A 16,749-nucleotide genomic window follows, 5' to 3' on the forward strand; every position below is an offset into this window, starting at 1 on the left:
CTCTCATTGTGTGCTTCTCTGTTGACTGTTCGTACACCAGCTTCTCAATTCAGCCATTTTCTTTGTTTAGCCCTATTTTGTTCGAGCTCCGAACACTGGAACGCTTTGTGCTCGGAAGTCGGAAATATGAAGTGGGAAGTTCCCACAGTGACAGCTCAGAGAGACTTCCTGCGAAAAAATGACCCAATCAGGTGCGTGCCAATCACACGTCAGACAGCCTGTGACAGGTAGAATTGTTTTAAACAAGAAACCAGGAAAAGATATAACTGGAGTTTGGAAACGTCATCTTCATCGTGAAACCGCTGAATGTAAGTAAAATATACTGTTTTATATATTAACATTTTGCATTTAACAAATATTGGCATTAACTGCCATACATTGAATGCTCTTATATTTTGTATGTCTGCTAAGAAATACATAATAATGATATCATAATAATAACTACGTATTGCATTTCCATTGTATTCGTTGTTCCAATGTACATACTTGTAATATTAGTCCTCTATCCCTGCTAGATAGCACTTCAGCTTATTCTTGATTGTTTTCCTCCTTGCTCCCTTTCCCGTAGCCCTCGTCTGTAACCCTACATCTTGACAGCACTTGGCTTTCACCGTCCAGGGTGTAGGAAGTCTCTTACTGTACTTGTGTAAATTGTAATTGTAATTTGTAAAATGTATTATTTTGAATTGCTATGTTTTAGCTAAGTTGAATTTGTAATGATTGATGCCTTGTACTTCTCTGTATTTTTGCACTTTGTTTGCACTTATGTTGTAAGTCGCCCTGGATAAAAAATAATAATAATAATAAAAAAATAATAATAATAACATAAATACATGTATACATGCAATAACAGGTATACATGCGTGCTCATATTAGGCTGCATGCCTACCTACTTATCATCATCATCATTATATAATTTGCAGATTGTACTGCATGTTATAATCTTAACTTGGTTTCAGAACCACACGGTCAAATACTGAAGGAACAAATGTACTTATTTGTCTATGTATGATCTCACAACATTTATGGTTAGTTAATTATTACAATCATTACATGTAAGGCTAATATATTTTATCGTTTATTTTCTTTCGTTTCCTACACTTATTTAACATATTTCTCTCTAGGGCTGTCCCGAAGGATACATTTTTACCTTCGAAGGTTCCCAGCAGCACTCGACGTCATTTCCACGTTGTTTCGTGGTTGAAATCTAGTTGCGACGTGGATCAAAAAGAATACAACCACTATTCAACGTGGTTTTGGCAACGATTCATCAACGTCGAAATATACGTTGCTTTCAGGTTAAATACACGTCGTGACAGTCAAAACAATCAAACAGACCCCATATAACAAACACAATATTCTCTCAGACACATGTATTTCCCCAGTCTGTACTTTTTTCATGGGTGTATTTTGAGTGACACGGTAAAACAATGCGCAAAATTCCCCTTAATAAACAAAACACACACACACACACACACACACACACACACACACACACACACACACACACACACACACATTATATACAGCAGACATATATATCCGTTAATATACATACATAAATACACATACATGTATATGTGTGTGTGTGTATGTATATATATATATATATATATATATATATATATAATGCTACTCTATGACAAACCGCTTAGCTGACGAATCAGAGTCGGAAAGGGTCAAGTAATCAGCCAATTAGATGAAAGCGGGAAAGACTCTGAACTTGAACAGTCTGGGAAGAGCCTCCATTTTCACTGCGCCGGCTGTGTGGAGGAAGGATTTCTGAGTGTATATATATATACACTCACCTAAAGGATTATTATGAACACCTGTTCAATTTCTCATTAATGCAATTATCTAACCAACCAATCACATGGCAGTTGCTTCAATGCATTTAGGGGTGTGGTCCTGGTCAAGACAATCTCCTGAACTCCAAACTGAATGTCTGAATGGGAAAGAAAGGTGATTTAAGCAATTTTGAGCGTGGCATGGTTGTTGGTGCCAGATGGGCCGGTCTGAGTATTTCACAATCTGCTCAGTTACTGGGATTTTCACGCACAACCATTTCTAGGATTTACAAAGAATGGTGTGAAAAGGGAAAAACATCCAGTATGCGGCAGTCCTGTGGGCGAAAATGCCTTGTTGATGCTAGAGGTCAGAGGAGAATGGGCCGACTGATTCAAGCTGATAGAAGAGCAACTTTGACTGAAATAACCACTTGTTACAACCGAGGTATGCAGCAAAGCATTTGTGAAGCCACAACACGTACAACCTTGAGGCGGATGGGCTACAACAGCAGAAGACCCCACCAGGTACCACTCATCTCCACTACAAATAGGAAAAAGAGGCTACAATTTGCACAAGCTCACCAAAATTGGACAGTTGAAGACTGGAAAAATGTTGCCTGGTCTGATGAGTCTCGATTTCTGTTGAGACATTCAGATGGTAGAGTCAGAATTTGGCGTAAACAGAATGAGAACATGGATCCATCATGCCTTGTTACCACTGTGCAGGCTGGTGGTGGTGGTGTAATGGTGTGGGGGATGTTTTCTTGGCACACTTTAGGCCCCTTAGTGCCAATTGGGCATCGTTTAAATGCCACGGCCTACCTGAGCATTGTTTCTGACCATGTCCATCCCTTTATGACCACCATGTACCCATCCTCTGATGGCTACTTCCAGCAGGATAATGCACCATGTCACAAAGGTCGAACCATTTCAAATTGGTTTCTTGAACATGACAAAGAGTTCACTGTACTAAACTGGCCCCCACAGTCACCAGATCTCAACCCAATAGAGCACCTTTGGGATGTGGTGGAACGGGAGCTTCGTGCCCTGGATGTGCATCCCACAAATCTCCATCAACTGCAAGATGCTATCCTATCAATATGGGCCAACATTTCTAAAGAATGCTTTCAGCACCTTGTTGAATCAATGCCACGTAGAATTAAGGCAGTTCTGAAGGCGAAAGGGAGTCAAACACAGTATTAGTATGGTGTTCCTAATAATCCTTTAGGTGAGTGTATATATATATATATATATATATATATATATATATATATATATATATATATAGTGTAAGCTATTTGCTGATTAAATGTTTAACTGCTATATACTGTAGAAAATTATGAAGGTATATAATTAGAATTTAAGCACATTCCTCTAAAGGAAAAATATGAGTGAGTTTCGTTAAATAAGTAATTAACGGTTAGTTTTACTAGCAACATATTTCAGTACAGGATAACAAAACTGTATTATGTGTGCATTAATCAAACGCATTATCAAAATAGTAACTACAATTAAAATATTTGATCAGTGACCGTTGATGATATTTGAAATTTGAAAAATGTCGGTGCATAGTTTTTTTTTTTTTTCACTTCAACTTTAATTCAGCTGGAGACATGTATAAAACATATTGGAAAATACTGTGGGTGTGTATAAAAGTGCTCTCTAACCATAACTTTCATGGAACTAGTTTTAAAAAGATTGATAGCATTTTTAAAATCTGTTTTTCGGGTTTAATATACAGTGTAGAAATTCTACACAAATAATGTGTTAATAGTCCTATGACACATTTTGTGTTATTTTCTACGCAATATGTGCAGGGTTCTGTCTTTCTTCTAACACATGAAAATAAAGTAATTTCAGCCACAAAAACGATGTTTGGAGTTTTCATTCTAGGTTCATCCTGAAGCTGTACAGTGTTTTTTCCTCAACTGTTTTTGTATAGTTAACACCAAGAAAGTATATTTTAGTTGTTTTCTTTTCTTCTCCCCCCAGATTAACTATATTTGTCATCACTCTCTCTCTTTCTGTTTGTTTGCATTTGCTGATTAAATTGATGTTGAAGGAATGTTGACAATTGACATTGATTCCATTTGCAAATCCAACCAATTTGCAAGTACATTCCAATGTTGTATACATTAGAAACAACGTTGTTTCAACGTCATATTTCAATTTTCAACGGTGAATCAACGTCGATTCCATTTGCAAATACAACCAATTTTCAATGAAATTTCAACGTTGCCTATCTAACCTGGAATCAACGTAGATTATTCCAAGTTGATCCAACGTTGAATCATAAACGTTGATTCACTGTTGAAAATTCCACGTCGATTCCATTTGCAAATCCAATCAATTCTCAATGTACTTTCAACGTTGAAATATGACGTTGAAACAACGTTGTTTCTAATGTATTTTGCCTGCTGGGTTCGCAACACTACGGAACGAAGGTTCCAAGATTCGTTGATGCTAATTTGCATAATTTACCGATTATGTCACATTAGTCACTAGTGTAAAGATTTGAATGAAAATTCGACTTTTTTATTTTTTTTACACATAATCCATTTAACAAAATAAAACAGTAATCTCGAACAGTAATCATGTTTTTATTCATCTTCTGTGCATTTAGCAAAAAAAATCAAATCAAATCAAATCTTTCCATTAAGCTATATTGCACAGCACAGATCACCGATAAAGAAACAAAAAAGCAGAATAACGCAGTGGTCCACAAGCATGCTAGGTGGGGGATAGTGCTCTTTCTAAATACACTTTTTTTTCTTTACATCAGTGTAATCATTTTTTAAAATACATTGTTTAAATGTAATCTGCTCCAATGCCTGCTGACACGACAGTTCCATTTAATGTGCTTTTTATTACGGTTATGATCTTAGTTATATCCAACAACTTTTATTTAATTAATGGGCAGTATACAAATCAAATGTTTTAATTTACATAGTGCGATATCTGAAGTGTGGTGTAGTATTGTAACGATGCGGGGGTTTCCAAGGAGGAGACCCAACTCATCATTGCGGGTGCAACAACAAATGGTTGTATTTATTTTTAGTGCAGCACACAGGTCTCAGGGGCTGAACACACTCACACAGACTCGTTCTTCCGCCCCTTCGCCTTGTATCCCCTCCCCACCGCACCGCCTACACTGCATTAACCCTTTATTGCGTGCGGTGGCACACAACAAGACAACAAAATCGATGTGATCACGTTTGTAAAAACCTTCGAAGGTCTGGAGACCGAACGAACCGTGGGACCTTCTCTCTAGCTTCTTTCAGAACATGTCTTCCTATACATGGGCTCAATATAGGAACTCAGCCCATAGGACTGCAGGTCACCTATTTCTTCTCAGACTACGCCGGTTGCTCAGACCAACTAGTCGTAACATTTTCAGAAGATAGGCTAATGCTGCTCACTTCCATATTCTATTACTGACTCCGGACGACTAGCACTTTTAATATTATGCTTTTAGGTGATAGCTCAAACTTGATGTGTTTCTATGATATTGAAATTCACCCTTAACAGGGATTACATACTATGTTTTTGTCGAGTGAACCATCCGAAAGTGTTATAAAACGGAAACAGCCATTCATTTAACCACCTTTCTTCTTCATCACGATCGCGTCTATGAGCTACAGGTGCACAGAACGCTCAAAATAGAGAATCGCGATTAATTGCCTAGAACATATTATTTTAAATTAAGCGCATTATTTAACATTAACGCTGACAGTCCTAAAATATATAATATATAAATAAATCCCCTTATTTTCAGTGTCACAGACATGGCGCGTAAAATGTACGTCACAAAATATAGTTAGGCTACATTTCAATTACAAAATACAGAATAATACTTACACATAGTACATTTTCATAAATAAAGTTTGCGTTTTATGGAGCATAACCGTTAGAAGACATTAGGCCTACATGCAAAATAATAATAAAAAAGTGTATAGCATTGTACGATTTTATATCCGTGGAGCAAACCATCTCTCAGCCAAGAACAAAAAGGGGGTGGTTAATTTGATGATGGTATGATTAGCACCCAAAACATCTGGTTGTAGTGAAAGACATTATTTTCAGAAATGTTGTGAAAGGCAATGACATTTGTCAGGACAATAATACATACAAATAAAACACCTCTCCCAGCTGCCCCGCCTCCACCTGTGGCCCTGCGTCAGTGACTGCCGCTACTGTCATCTTGGCGCCGAAAGCCGTATTCTGCACGGAAGTCGGTCGGTCGGTCTGTCTGTCTGTCGCAGGGTGTGGGCCCGTAGTAACATGTCTATGCAGACTTTCCAAACCCAGCTTTCCTCCATGATGGAGCTCCTACTCAGGGAGGCTGTGGGCCAGATAATGATGCTGGCCGAGACCACTTTTGCTGACTTCCAGGTCCCAGCTGCTGGAGGTCAGAAAGAAAACCACTATGTGATGCAGCGACTGCAGTTACAGGAGAGCGGAATGGGAACGAATGGGGACGGGAGGGCAGCGCACTCCGCGCAGGGCCGCTCTGTCGGTGTCCAGGTGTCTTTACAGCACCGGAGAGAAACCGGTAAGAATAAAAAGCGTTCTAGCACATCTTGCACATGCGTACTAAATACATTTTGATTACAGTGTACCAAACAATTGATAAACGGTGTATTTCCAGATTAGAAAACTAGACATCTGAATGTCTACTCCAATGCCTGAGACTATGTGAACATTGAGTCAGGGGCCATGGTGTCCCGGGGGTGGGGGCCTGTTGCATGCAGCTGGCTGCCGCCGGGGTGGTGGACGGAGGTTTGACGGACACATGGCGGACTGGACTGGCGGGCTGGCGAAACAAACTATTTATACAATATATACTTGAATGTGTGTGTGTGTGTGTGTGTGTGTGTGTGTGTTTGGAAGCAATGTGACATGCCTGACATTTTATTAAGTGAGCTTGTGCGAGTCAGATTCATTGCTGAGTCGTGCGGCTCACGACCTCGGCATGACATCTGCAAATAATGAGGACTACTATTAGTTTAGATGAGTCGTCATCATCTTTTCAGGTTTATGAAAATAAACAGCATACTGTAGAGCAGGGGTTCCCAGTGTCTGGTGATGGAGGGCCAATTTCTGGAGGTTGCATGGGATGGGGGGCACCCCAAGTAGAAAATGAACCATCGATGAAAACGAAATATGTCCCAAATCATACCTGTACATTTCTGTTAGGGAACATTTATTAACTTTAATTGTTGTTGTATTTGTGCAATTTGTAACAGAAAATGGTCAGAAAGTGTAAAAATATAGTAAAGGTTCAGAAAAGGGGGGTTGAAGGTTGGTTTTGGGGGGCTGCTGTAGAGGTACCATATTCATAGATATCAGAAAATTGTTACAGAAAGATGATTTAACAGAAAAAATGCAACTGTGTAATTCTTTTCACAAATATATTAAAATATGTAAAATTGTAACTGACAACACTAAACAGAGCAACATTATATGTTTAATAAATATTGGTGTATTAAAAATACTTGTATTCACATCTGTGAGTATCTAATAAAATGTAAAAACCAATCCTGCACTACATTTCTGTTTAGAAATAGGAAGTTTCTGGAACTTTTATATAAGTTTGTAAAGGTCACCTGTTTAAGGTCATGGCGTATAAAAGAAGGTTGCACATAAACGCAATCCATTAGCATCGGTATTGTCAAAATGCAGGGGAATGGTCATTCTCCTTAATTTGAGACATTGCTATAAAAAAAGCTGAACCTAACACTTTCCACTCCATACACATCAAACACTTTAAGGTTACTGGAACAGTCGCTACCTTGACAGGAAGAGGAAGAAAGCAAATATTACCGCTATGCTGTGATAATGGTTGGAGGATGTGGCATCATCAGGTTACAATAAATCCATTGTCTTGAAACATACTATCAATGTTGGCTACATGAATCTGGTGATAATGTTGCTCCTGTTGAGCAGACATCTAAATAATGTAACACTATAATTAAATATGGATTGAGACATATTGATTGAGATTGAGATGATAAATGCTGGAGATGTAAATCCAGTGAAGGATATATTTTATATATTTTATGGAACTGTAGTAAACTCATTATTGGTCAGCAATATTCTGGCATATTTCTAACATCTTAAACGTAGATATCCCTTGCAACCTTTGATTGCAATTTTAGGTGACGCATCAGTGATAAAAATAGGCAAACTACAGTCTAAATTACTACTTGCAAAAACTTCATAGGCAATATAAATATGTTTTGTTGCTGGAAAGATACTGAACCTCCAGTATTGGCATTGTGAAAGAATAGTGTGAGATGTAATTTTGCAATGAGTATGCTATACATTCTTAGTGTACAGAAATGGGGATGAAGATCAGTCTTACTTTATGGATAAGGATATTATTTGAAACTGATACAGTATAAATAATTTAAATATTACATTTTGAGGTTTACAATACACACAGTATCATTTTAATGTGTGCACAATGTTAAGCTATGACTATATATCTTGTATTTTTATTGTCTGTATCTTTAAAAATAATAAAATTGTTACAGGGGGCAGAACTGAATTAGTGCATGTTGAGAAGACACCATCCCCTGGTGGATCTGTTCTTTGTATCTGATTGTTTTACATCTTCTGGTGCTGGTGCCCTTGTTAGAATTACTGGAAAGGTGGATTTATAGCGTGTACCAGGACATTTTGACCCATTGAAATATAATTAAATTACAAAGCAATGCATCCCTGTCTACAAATAAATTTTTATGTGAACACAGAATCGGCGTTCTATTGCAATTTGAGAATTCTCCTGAACTAAATCCTGTAGAACGTGTATGGTTTGAAATTCACCAGTGAAAACCAAAAAATCTGAGGAAGCTGGAGAAATACTACCGGAGGAGGGGTCAAATATCTCCTAAGAAGTGCCAGAACATTATAAAACATTGGAAGCATCATCTTAGTGCCATCCAAGTCTTTATTCTTTATCTGTAATAGTTTCATGTTGTTAATTCAGTTTTGTATATAAAGCTAGTTTGTATTTGCTCCTTTTGGGGGGGATACTTTAATTATTAGTTATTAATACATTTTTGTCTATAGGTTATTTCAATCAACCATTGTCTGTAGGTTACTTAATTCAACTAAAACAGTTAAACATTATAAAGGTTGTGTGTTTTGGGGCACAAATATTTAGTTGGGAACAATGTAACCTGAAGAATGCTGACCAGCACCAATCAACTCGTCAAACACTTCGACAACCATAACAAACTTAGGTCTGTGTTAATTATTATGCATGTGGTAAATTTATTTTGTACAACTTTATGTTAATGGTGTAATCACTTACGATAAGACAGACCATGGGTTACAATCTGAAGATACAAAAAGGTTTCTCCAACTCACATCCTTAGTTCTTTTCTTCACGTCATGTGAGGCGAGCTCTGGGTTAACCTGTATTTATGTTTTCTCTAATAAACTTTTTACTTCTTTATCAGTGTATCCTGAGAGTTTACAAAATCACTACAATGCACAAGATACTGATTTACTGCATTTGAATAAACTTTGTAATTGTTATTTTAAAAACATGCCATTGATGGTAAAACATGATGTTGCTTTGTGCAGTGTTGTATTACAATTTTACATATTTTCAGTTATTTTAGAAAACAAAAGATTGCACACTTGCATTTCTTCTGTTAAATCAAGGTTTTGTTACAATTTATCAAGGCTATAAATAAATGTGGGGACAGCTACCTCAGTATAATTCTTATAAACGTACATAAACAAATATAAATGCAACATGCAACAATTTCAAAGAAAATTTTTACTCTACGAATGAGGCAGTGAATTAAGTCCTGATATTTCGGTTTCATGTAGCTTGTATGGGTGAAATAATGCATTCTGCATGCATTTGTTTATATGTTCTTTTACCAAATAAATCTGATCAGTTTACTGAGGTTGTAGTGCCATCCACTATCCACATTCTCTAAAAACGTCATTAAAACTAGTCTGTCTACTCATTCACCTAACCCATAAAATACCATAATAGTGACTTCATGACTTTGCAGTAGGCACACCTGAAAGGCATACATCATGAAGGGCGCTGTACTAAATGAATTGATTTATCTATTGAAAAGTATTTTAACAATGCACTAACTACACGAAAGACTTATCTCATTTAGCTTAATTAATTATCCAAGTTCTAAATATTATTAGTGATGATTTTTCTTTTGTTACAGGAACTGTGGAAAATGTCCCCCTTGAAGGGAATTTGTTTGACATGGAATGGTCTGTCAGACAGTGGGAACATAAACAGCTGACATCTGTTGAAGTTAAAGAAGAAGCCACTGAAAAGTTTCCTGCCAGCTTTAGAGAGGAGGTTACAGAGCTAAAATCTGCCCCTGTTATAGAAGAGGTTATTGGTCAGAGTGAATCCTGTCCAACTGCTGTCAACAATACAAACAGGGCTTCTGGACTGAAATCTCATCTTGCTGATAATCTGGAAGACTGTCAGACTTCCAACCTTGAACAACAGGTCTGTGAGAAAGCAGCAGTTAACAAGGCCAGGAGCATCTCTAACAGAGTTACAAACTACACACAAGAACATGACTACAACACAATTCGTAAAGTAACTGAGTTCTATTGAAGAGGGCAATACTAAACCGGTGAAATGAATACTTCCTAAGTTAATAAGATTTTATAGATAACAGGCACAGCAGTTAACCTGCTCAAAACAATTTTTAAACATTTGTTTTTTGTTAGTCACGCATATCTTATGAATAGCTGCAAGAAGGGCCCTTACAATCCAAGCCTATTGTAAACAAGTTTAAGCAGCATTTAATATATGTATGTGTGTGTGTGTGTGTGGGTGTATATATATATATATATGAGAGCGAGAGAGAAGCTTTTTAAAGATGTGTAATATAAATATAACTATTATGAGTAACACATTTAAACTGAAATTAATTATTATTCAATTGGATATGGATCAACCCTATATATGTATATTTTTAAAATACTAAATACTATCAATCTTAAATTCAATTCACAATTCCCCAAAAGTAAATAATATTGCTCAACAATCTTGACTTTTGAATGGGTCTTTGGGATTTTGTTCTGTTTTACAAGACCCCTGTTTAAAGCTGTGAGTAATTTAACAATGTCATCTTGTTTTAGGAAGTGTTTTATATTTACATATTTTTTTCTTGTTTTCCTGACCTCCCCTTTTGTTTGGGAACTGGGAAATGATTTCTGTACCGACTACAGACTCCAGAGGGCAGTGCAGATGAGGACTTGTCAGCACACGTGCAGGGTAAGTTTGTTTCAGCATGTAAAATAAATGTATTAACCCAATTGACTGATCTAGTCTAAATACATAGTAATCCAATAACCATTATTTGTTCTTTTACGTGCTGTTTTCCTAAAGGGAAGGGGTGCACAAATAAACAACAGGAGTACTAGCAATGTTAGGGCAAGCAGTATAATGAAACTTATATGTGCAAAATTACGGGACAGGTGAACCACTCAGGAATAAACTACTAAATTACAGGTACAGTCTGAATAAATGTCTTGAGTAATCGCTGGAAGAAGGTCAAGGACTCTGCTGTTTTGACTTCGGTGGGAAGGTCGTTCCACCACTTAGGGGCCAGGGATGAAAAGTAGCTGCTCTGGAGGAAGGGGAGTGGAGAGGATGCAGAGTGAGTCTTCTGGCTCAGGAGGACAGGAGAGGTCTGGAGGGGATGTACGGAGAGATGAGGGTCTGTAGGTAGCTCAGTGCAGTGTGGTCGAGACAATGGTAGGTGAGGAGAATTTGCGGTGTGGACGGAGAACCTCGCCATGTTGCTTGGTAGGTCAGGTCATTGAGGTAGTAGAAGAACCATTTGAGAGCAGATCCAGAGAGGCAGGAGAGGAGGAATGGAGTGATCAACGGTGTCAAACGCTGAGGAGAGAACAAGGAGGATTTGAGAAAGATTAAATGAGAAACAACTAAAATAGAACTAACACCACCCTTAACCCCACTTCTCTCTCTCTCTGCCTCTGTTCTAAACATATTGAAATGAGTCAGCTTCCTTCTCTTTTAAGAGTACATGTTGTTCCAAGGAGGGGGGCTCTGCAAAGCTGTGAAGACAAAATGTACTAGACGTATGCTTGTTTGTGCCATGGATTATTTGCCTTGTAAGGAGATATCTTTCTCTTAGTCGGTGGGCTGGCACCCAAAATATACCGGTGTAGTCCCCTACCATTGAATAGAGACATAGGACTGTGTGTGTATAAAACTGTATGCTTTAAGGAAGTTAGTTTAAAGGAAACTTTTTCTGATATATTCCAAATATCCATTGGAAAAACTGGGTTCATTGTTGTTCAAATCATAAACTCATTGCTGCTATGTAATGCTTTGTTCTCTTATCATGCCCCCAGCATCTGTGAAAGTCAGTGGTGACCCTGACACTGCAGAAAGGATTACCATGGGTCAGCAGCACTTTAAGGAGGAGTTGGACTATAGTCTGCAACAGGATTTCGATCCCACACCTAAAGGGGAGAACACTGTGCAGCACAGGTCATCTCAGACCAGAGTGGGGTGTGGGTTACAGTCTGTCCACATGGCACAGCCAGGGCCTCACCATGGTCTCAGTCTGCTTGGTGACCTACAGCCTGCTGGTATGAATGAAGAGAGTACTGACAGTGAACGCCATAGGCCCTGTATAGAATCTTTCTATGTTAAGCCAGAGTCCAGTGTGCTGGAGGTTGTCCACACCAAAGACGAGGGTGTGTTGTGGTCTGCAGGCAGTATAGAGAATTCAGAAGAGTTTAATTCCACACAGAAAGCAAAATGCATAGAATACTTAGAAGGCAGAACATTGACGATGACAAATATAAGGCAACAGGAATTGCGTAAGATGCTGAGGTGTTTTGTCAGACTGGAAAGACTGCAACTGCTATGTCACAGACAGCCATATACAGAGAAACCCTCTAGTCCACATGCCCTTCCCCCTGTGAGTGAGAAAACACAAGAAAAAATGGTGACGCCACCCCCCAGAAACAGTATCCACCAGCAAACATTTTTGAGGGAGAAGACAGACAGGTGTGCCCAGAGAAGAAAGGCATGCTACCAACAGGTGAACCTCAGTAAGCACAAGAGGTTTCACGCAGGAGAGAAGTTGTATACCTGTATACCGTGTGGAAAGAGATTCAAGAAACAGTCAAACCTTTACAGTCACCAGAGGATTCACACAAACGAGAAACTGTTCATCTGTGTTCAGTGTGGGAAGAGATTCAAGAAACAGTCAAACCTCTACAATCACCAGAAAATTCATACCGCTTGGAAGCTGTACACCTGTGCCCAGTGCGAGAAGAGATTCCGGTCACTGTCAAACCTTTACAGACACCAGAGGATTCACACAACTGAGAAGCTGTTTACCTGTGCCCAGTGTGGGAAAAGATTCAGGAAACAGTCCAGACTCTACAGGCACCAGATGATTCACTCAGGGGAGAAGCCCTACAGCTGTGCCAAGTGTGGGAAGAGCTTCAGGAAACAGTCAAGCCTCAACAAACATGGAGGGAGTCACTTGGGGCAAGAGTCATAGAGCAGAGTCCTAGAGTGCAAGTGTATTGGTATTACAGTATTTTTATTTGTATTTTTTATTTTGTTTTACTTTTTGGTCTTAATTAGGATCATTTTCTGTCCAGTTAATTAAGGCTTAAGGTCAGGTCATGCTAAGAAGGATGATAGTTCTAACTTTTAAGCTAAAATTTAAATTTAAATGTATATAGTTTTAAACATTCTTAGACACCTGAAAAACGAATTGCAATACTTGTCATATAGTACAGTTAGTTGCCAAACTAAGCTAAATATCTCTGTAGATGCTGAAAAGACCAAATATGATGGAGTGCAGTGGGCCTAATATGCCAGTGTTGTAAAGGCTTTAAAGTAAATTTTCCCCAAAGAATACAAATCAGAATATGAACATGAATCTTCAGATTTTCAGTGAGGTTGGGGGATTATAGCTCTGCCGAATAGGCTGAGCTTCAGCAATGGGCTTCAAATCCTGGTTGCATCTTATTCCCTTCCCCCAGCACCACTAGCTGTGGAGTGGTTGAAGAAGTATCTCATAAAAAACTGTTGATTTTCCATAGAATTAAAAGTGTAAAGAACTACAAGAAGCTGTACCTGTTCTCCAGGGAGCCTAATATTTAATGCTGTCCAGTTATTCACCCTTCATTTCTGAATGAACAAAATTTACATTTTCCTATCTGCTATGTTATTCTCTACATAATTCTAGCTTGTAAGTTGTTTTTTTGTATGTTGTGTTACATGTACTCTATCGTACCAAAATAAAGGGCAAATTTTGATCTTGATCTTGATCTTGATCAGATTCTGTTTTCCATTGCTGGAAAAAAAAAAAGTTTTTTTTTTTTACTTTATTGCACATTTTCCATTTATAATATATAATATATACTGCATTATAAGTACATACTACATGTGCACATGCATAGCTGAAGCTGTTCTGAATCCATAGATACCACATACATAGCGATGGCATCTATTATAGCTGAATTATAAAAGCCTCTCTCTCTCTGGCTCTGGCCGGCTCTGCTCAGTGTCTGTAACACGACTCCTCTTATCAGCTAGTAAAAGCAGATCTCCATGTCTCATGACACACAGTAACATCCTCTCCATTGGGTAATTCCAGCCCCATGTGCTGCTTTGCGCATTGAATTTCTAAAACCAGGAAGTGCAAGATGTAAACAATTAGTTTCTCCGATAATTAATACTTTGTAATTGATGCCCCCATTTTGGGTGGATCCACCTACTTCGTCCTCAGATTGGTTAACACGTTTGATTGTGAGGAACATTGACCTATCTACACTCTTCATTAAAATTTTGTGGAAACAATGTTCATAACTACGAGGAAAGTTTGATGGCAGTCAGAAATTTAGCGATGGAGGAAGTAGTAGTAATGGGACATGTTTACGGACAGTCGCACTTTTTTACGGATTTACGGACAAGATGGAATTAAGATACTTTTTTACGAACTGTCCGTAAATTTACAGACGATTGACAACCCTGGGTCAAATACAAGCCATTGAACCTGAAGTTTCCATAACAACAATATATACACATTAATCATATAATTGGATTTAAAAAACAAATCCAAATAAAGTGCTTTGATCTAAAGTTTTTCCACTTTAAGAAGTGCGTGAAGGAGCACCAACTTTGCGTGATTGCAGCATTTTTTTAATTAATAAATCATATTGATTTAACGTGGAATAACAATGCTAATTATAACTCCAAAATAGTTAGGGATAGCAAAACAAAGAACACTGAAATCTACCAGTATTTAGACTCATTTAAATGATGTATCATACATCTCTTTGGAATTTAATTCTAAACAAAAAAATATGTTTCATGAAAGCTATAGACCTATCTATCTCTTTACAATCGTTTTCTATGTATTACACAGTTCAAATGCATTTGATGCATAATGGTGATGTGCCAAACCATCCCACCCTGTGCTTTTTTTAATCTATATTAATGATCTGGACTCTGGGATAGTTAGCAAACTTGTCAAATTTGCAGATGATACTAAAATAGGTGGCTCTGCAGATACAATCTCTGCAGCACAGGTTATTCAAAGGGACTTGTATAATTTTCAGACACCTGGCAGATGAAATTCAATGTGGAAGGTATTACATGCAGATAACAAAAATGTCCACTATAATGACACTATGGGAGGAATAGAACTGGAATAAGTAATGCATGAGAAAGACCTTGTTCAGACTTCAGACTGTACAATGCACTAGTTAGAGCTCATCTGGATACTGTGTGCAGTTCTGGGCTCCACACTTCAAGAAAGATATCGCTCCTCTAGAGCCAGTTCAGAGGAGAGCAACCAGGCTTATTCCAGGTCTGAAGGGAATGTCCTACTGAGAGACTGAGGGAACTGAACCTTTTCACCCTGGAACAGAGGAGACTACGTGGGGACTTGATCCAAGTCTTCTTAATCATGAGGGGCATCGACCACATCAAACCAGATGAGCTTTTCCAGATCAGCAGGGACACACGCACCCGGGGACACAAATGGAAATTGGGCTTCAAGGCATTCAAGACAGAAAACAGGAGACACTTCTTCACACAGAGAGTAGTCACAATCTGAACAAACTCCCCAGCGATGTGGCTGAAGCTGAACATTTGGGAACATTTAAAAATCAGACTGGATAGGATCCTTGGATCACTTAGTTATTAATGGACACCAAACGAGCACGATGGGTTGAATGGCCTGCTCTCATTTGTAAACTTTATGGTTATTATGTTTTTATGCTCATTGATTGGGTATAGGAAGATGGGCATTAGCAAAATTGACTCAATCGATTAGAGTTTCGAGCTCATTTTAAAATTATTTGCTTCCAAGTTTGTTTTGCTTTTAATATTTTTTGTTAACATTTCTATTAATTTTGCTTTCAATTGTTTTATTTTCTCTCAACATCCTTTATTTCAGTTTTACTCAAAAATATTCCTTACGTTTCAACATTCTCGTTTATGATATTTTATTTTGATAATCTTTTATTATAATAATTTATAATTTATCTATAGCCATTGTTTGGACTTGCACAACTTGTGTGATGACTTATGTAATTAACATATCAATGAATAACACTACTCACACTTCCACTTTGGAAACAACTGATCAAACACCTGGCCCACTTAGGGCCTTACACAACATTTGTACGAGCAAGTTAATTTTAACAAATGAGTTGTACAATGCATTTGCAGTTAATAATAGTGTAGTGATCTTGAGCCTCACCTATGCCTCGGTTCCACTGGCTTAAGCGCCGTGTCGTGCCGTGTCGTGCCGTGCCAGAGTCCCGGAGTCCCGGAGCTGTTTCTGTAACCAGGCCGCTGTGATCCGTCCCTCTGATGGAGGAGCAGCGGCTGTGGGTTTGGTTTGTGTTTGTGTTAAAAACAGAGACACAGCCTGACGAGGAGAGGACTTTG

The 16,749-nt window shown here is 38.1% G+C and overlaps 1 protein-coding gene and 2 long non-coding RNA genes across 3 annotated transcripts; all 3 read left to right on the forward strand.

The window, feature by feature from the left end:
- Positions 1-10,128, forward strand: LOC136755959 (uncharacterized). The gene is made up of 3 exons (XR_010818071.1): positions 1-308; positions 6,180-6,339; positions 9,995-10,128. It is a non-coding gene; the product is annotated as an uncharacterized LOC136755959 (long non-coding RNA).
- A 71-nt stretch (positions 10,129-10,199) lies between these two features.
- On the forward strand, positions 10,200-12,706 carry LOC136755915 (uncharacterized). Its single transcript, XR_010818027.1, has 3 exons — positions 10,200-10,290; positions 11,022-11,067; positions 12,174-12,706. It is a non-coding gene; the product is annotated as an uncharacterized LOC136755915 (long non-coding RNA).
- Positions 12,707-12,772: 66 nt separating this feature from the next.
- On the forward strand, positions 12,773-13,339 carry LOC136759449 (oocyte zinc finger protein XlCOF26-like). The gene has a single exon (XM_066714464.1). It carries the CDS (start codon positions 12,773-12,775, stop codon positions 13,337-13,339), a length of 567 nt encoding a protein of 188 aa, XP_066570561.1.
- Positions 13,340-16,749: the final 3,410 nt, after the last annotated feature.

The sequence above is a fragment of the Amia ocellicauda genome, chromosome 1, assembly GCF_036373705.1.
Source record: "Amia ocellicauda isolate fAmiCal2 chromosome 1, fAmiCal2.hap1, whole genome shotgun sequence".
In the NCBI taxonomy this organism is placed as follows: domain Eukaryota; kingdom Metazoa; phylum Chordata; class Actinopteri; order Amiiformes; family Amiidae; genus Amia; species Amia ocellicauda.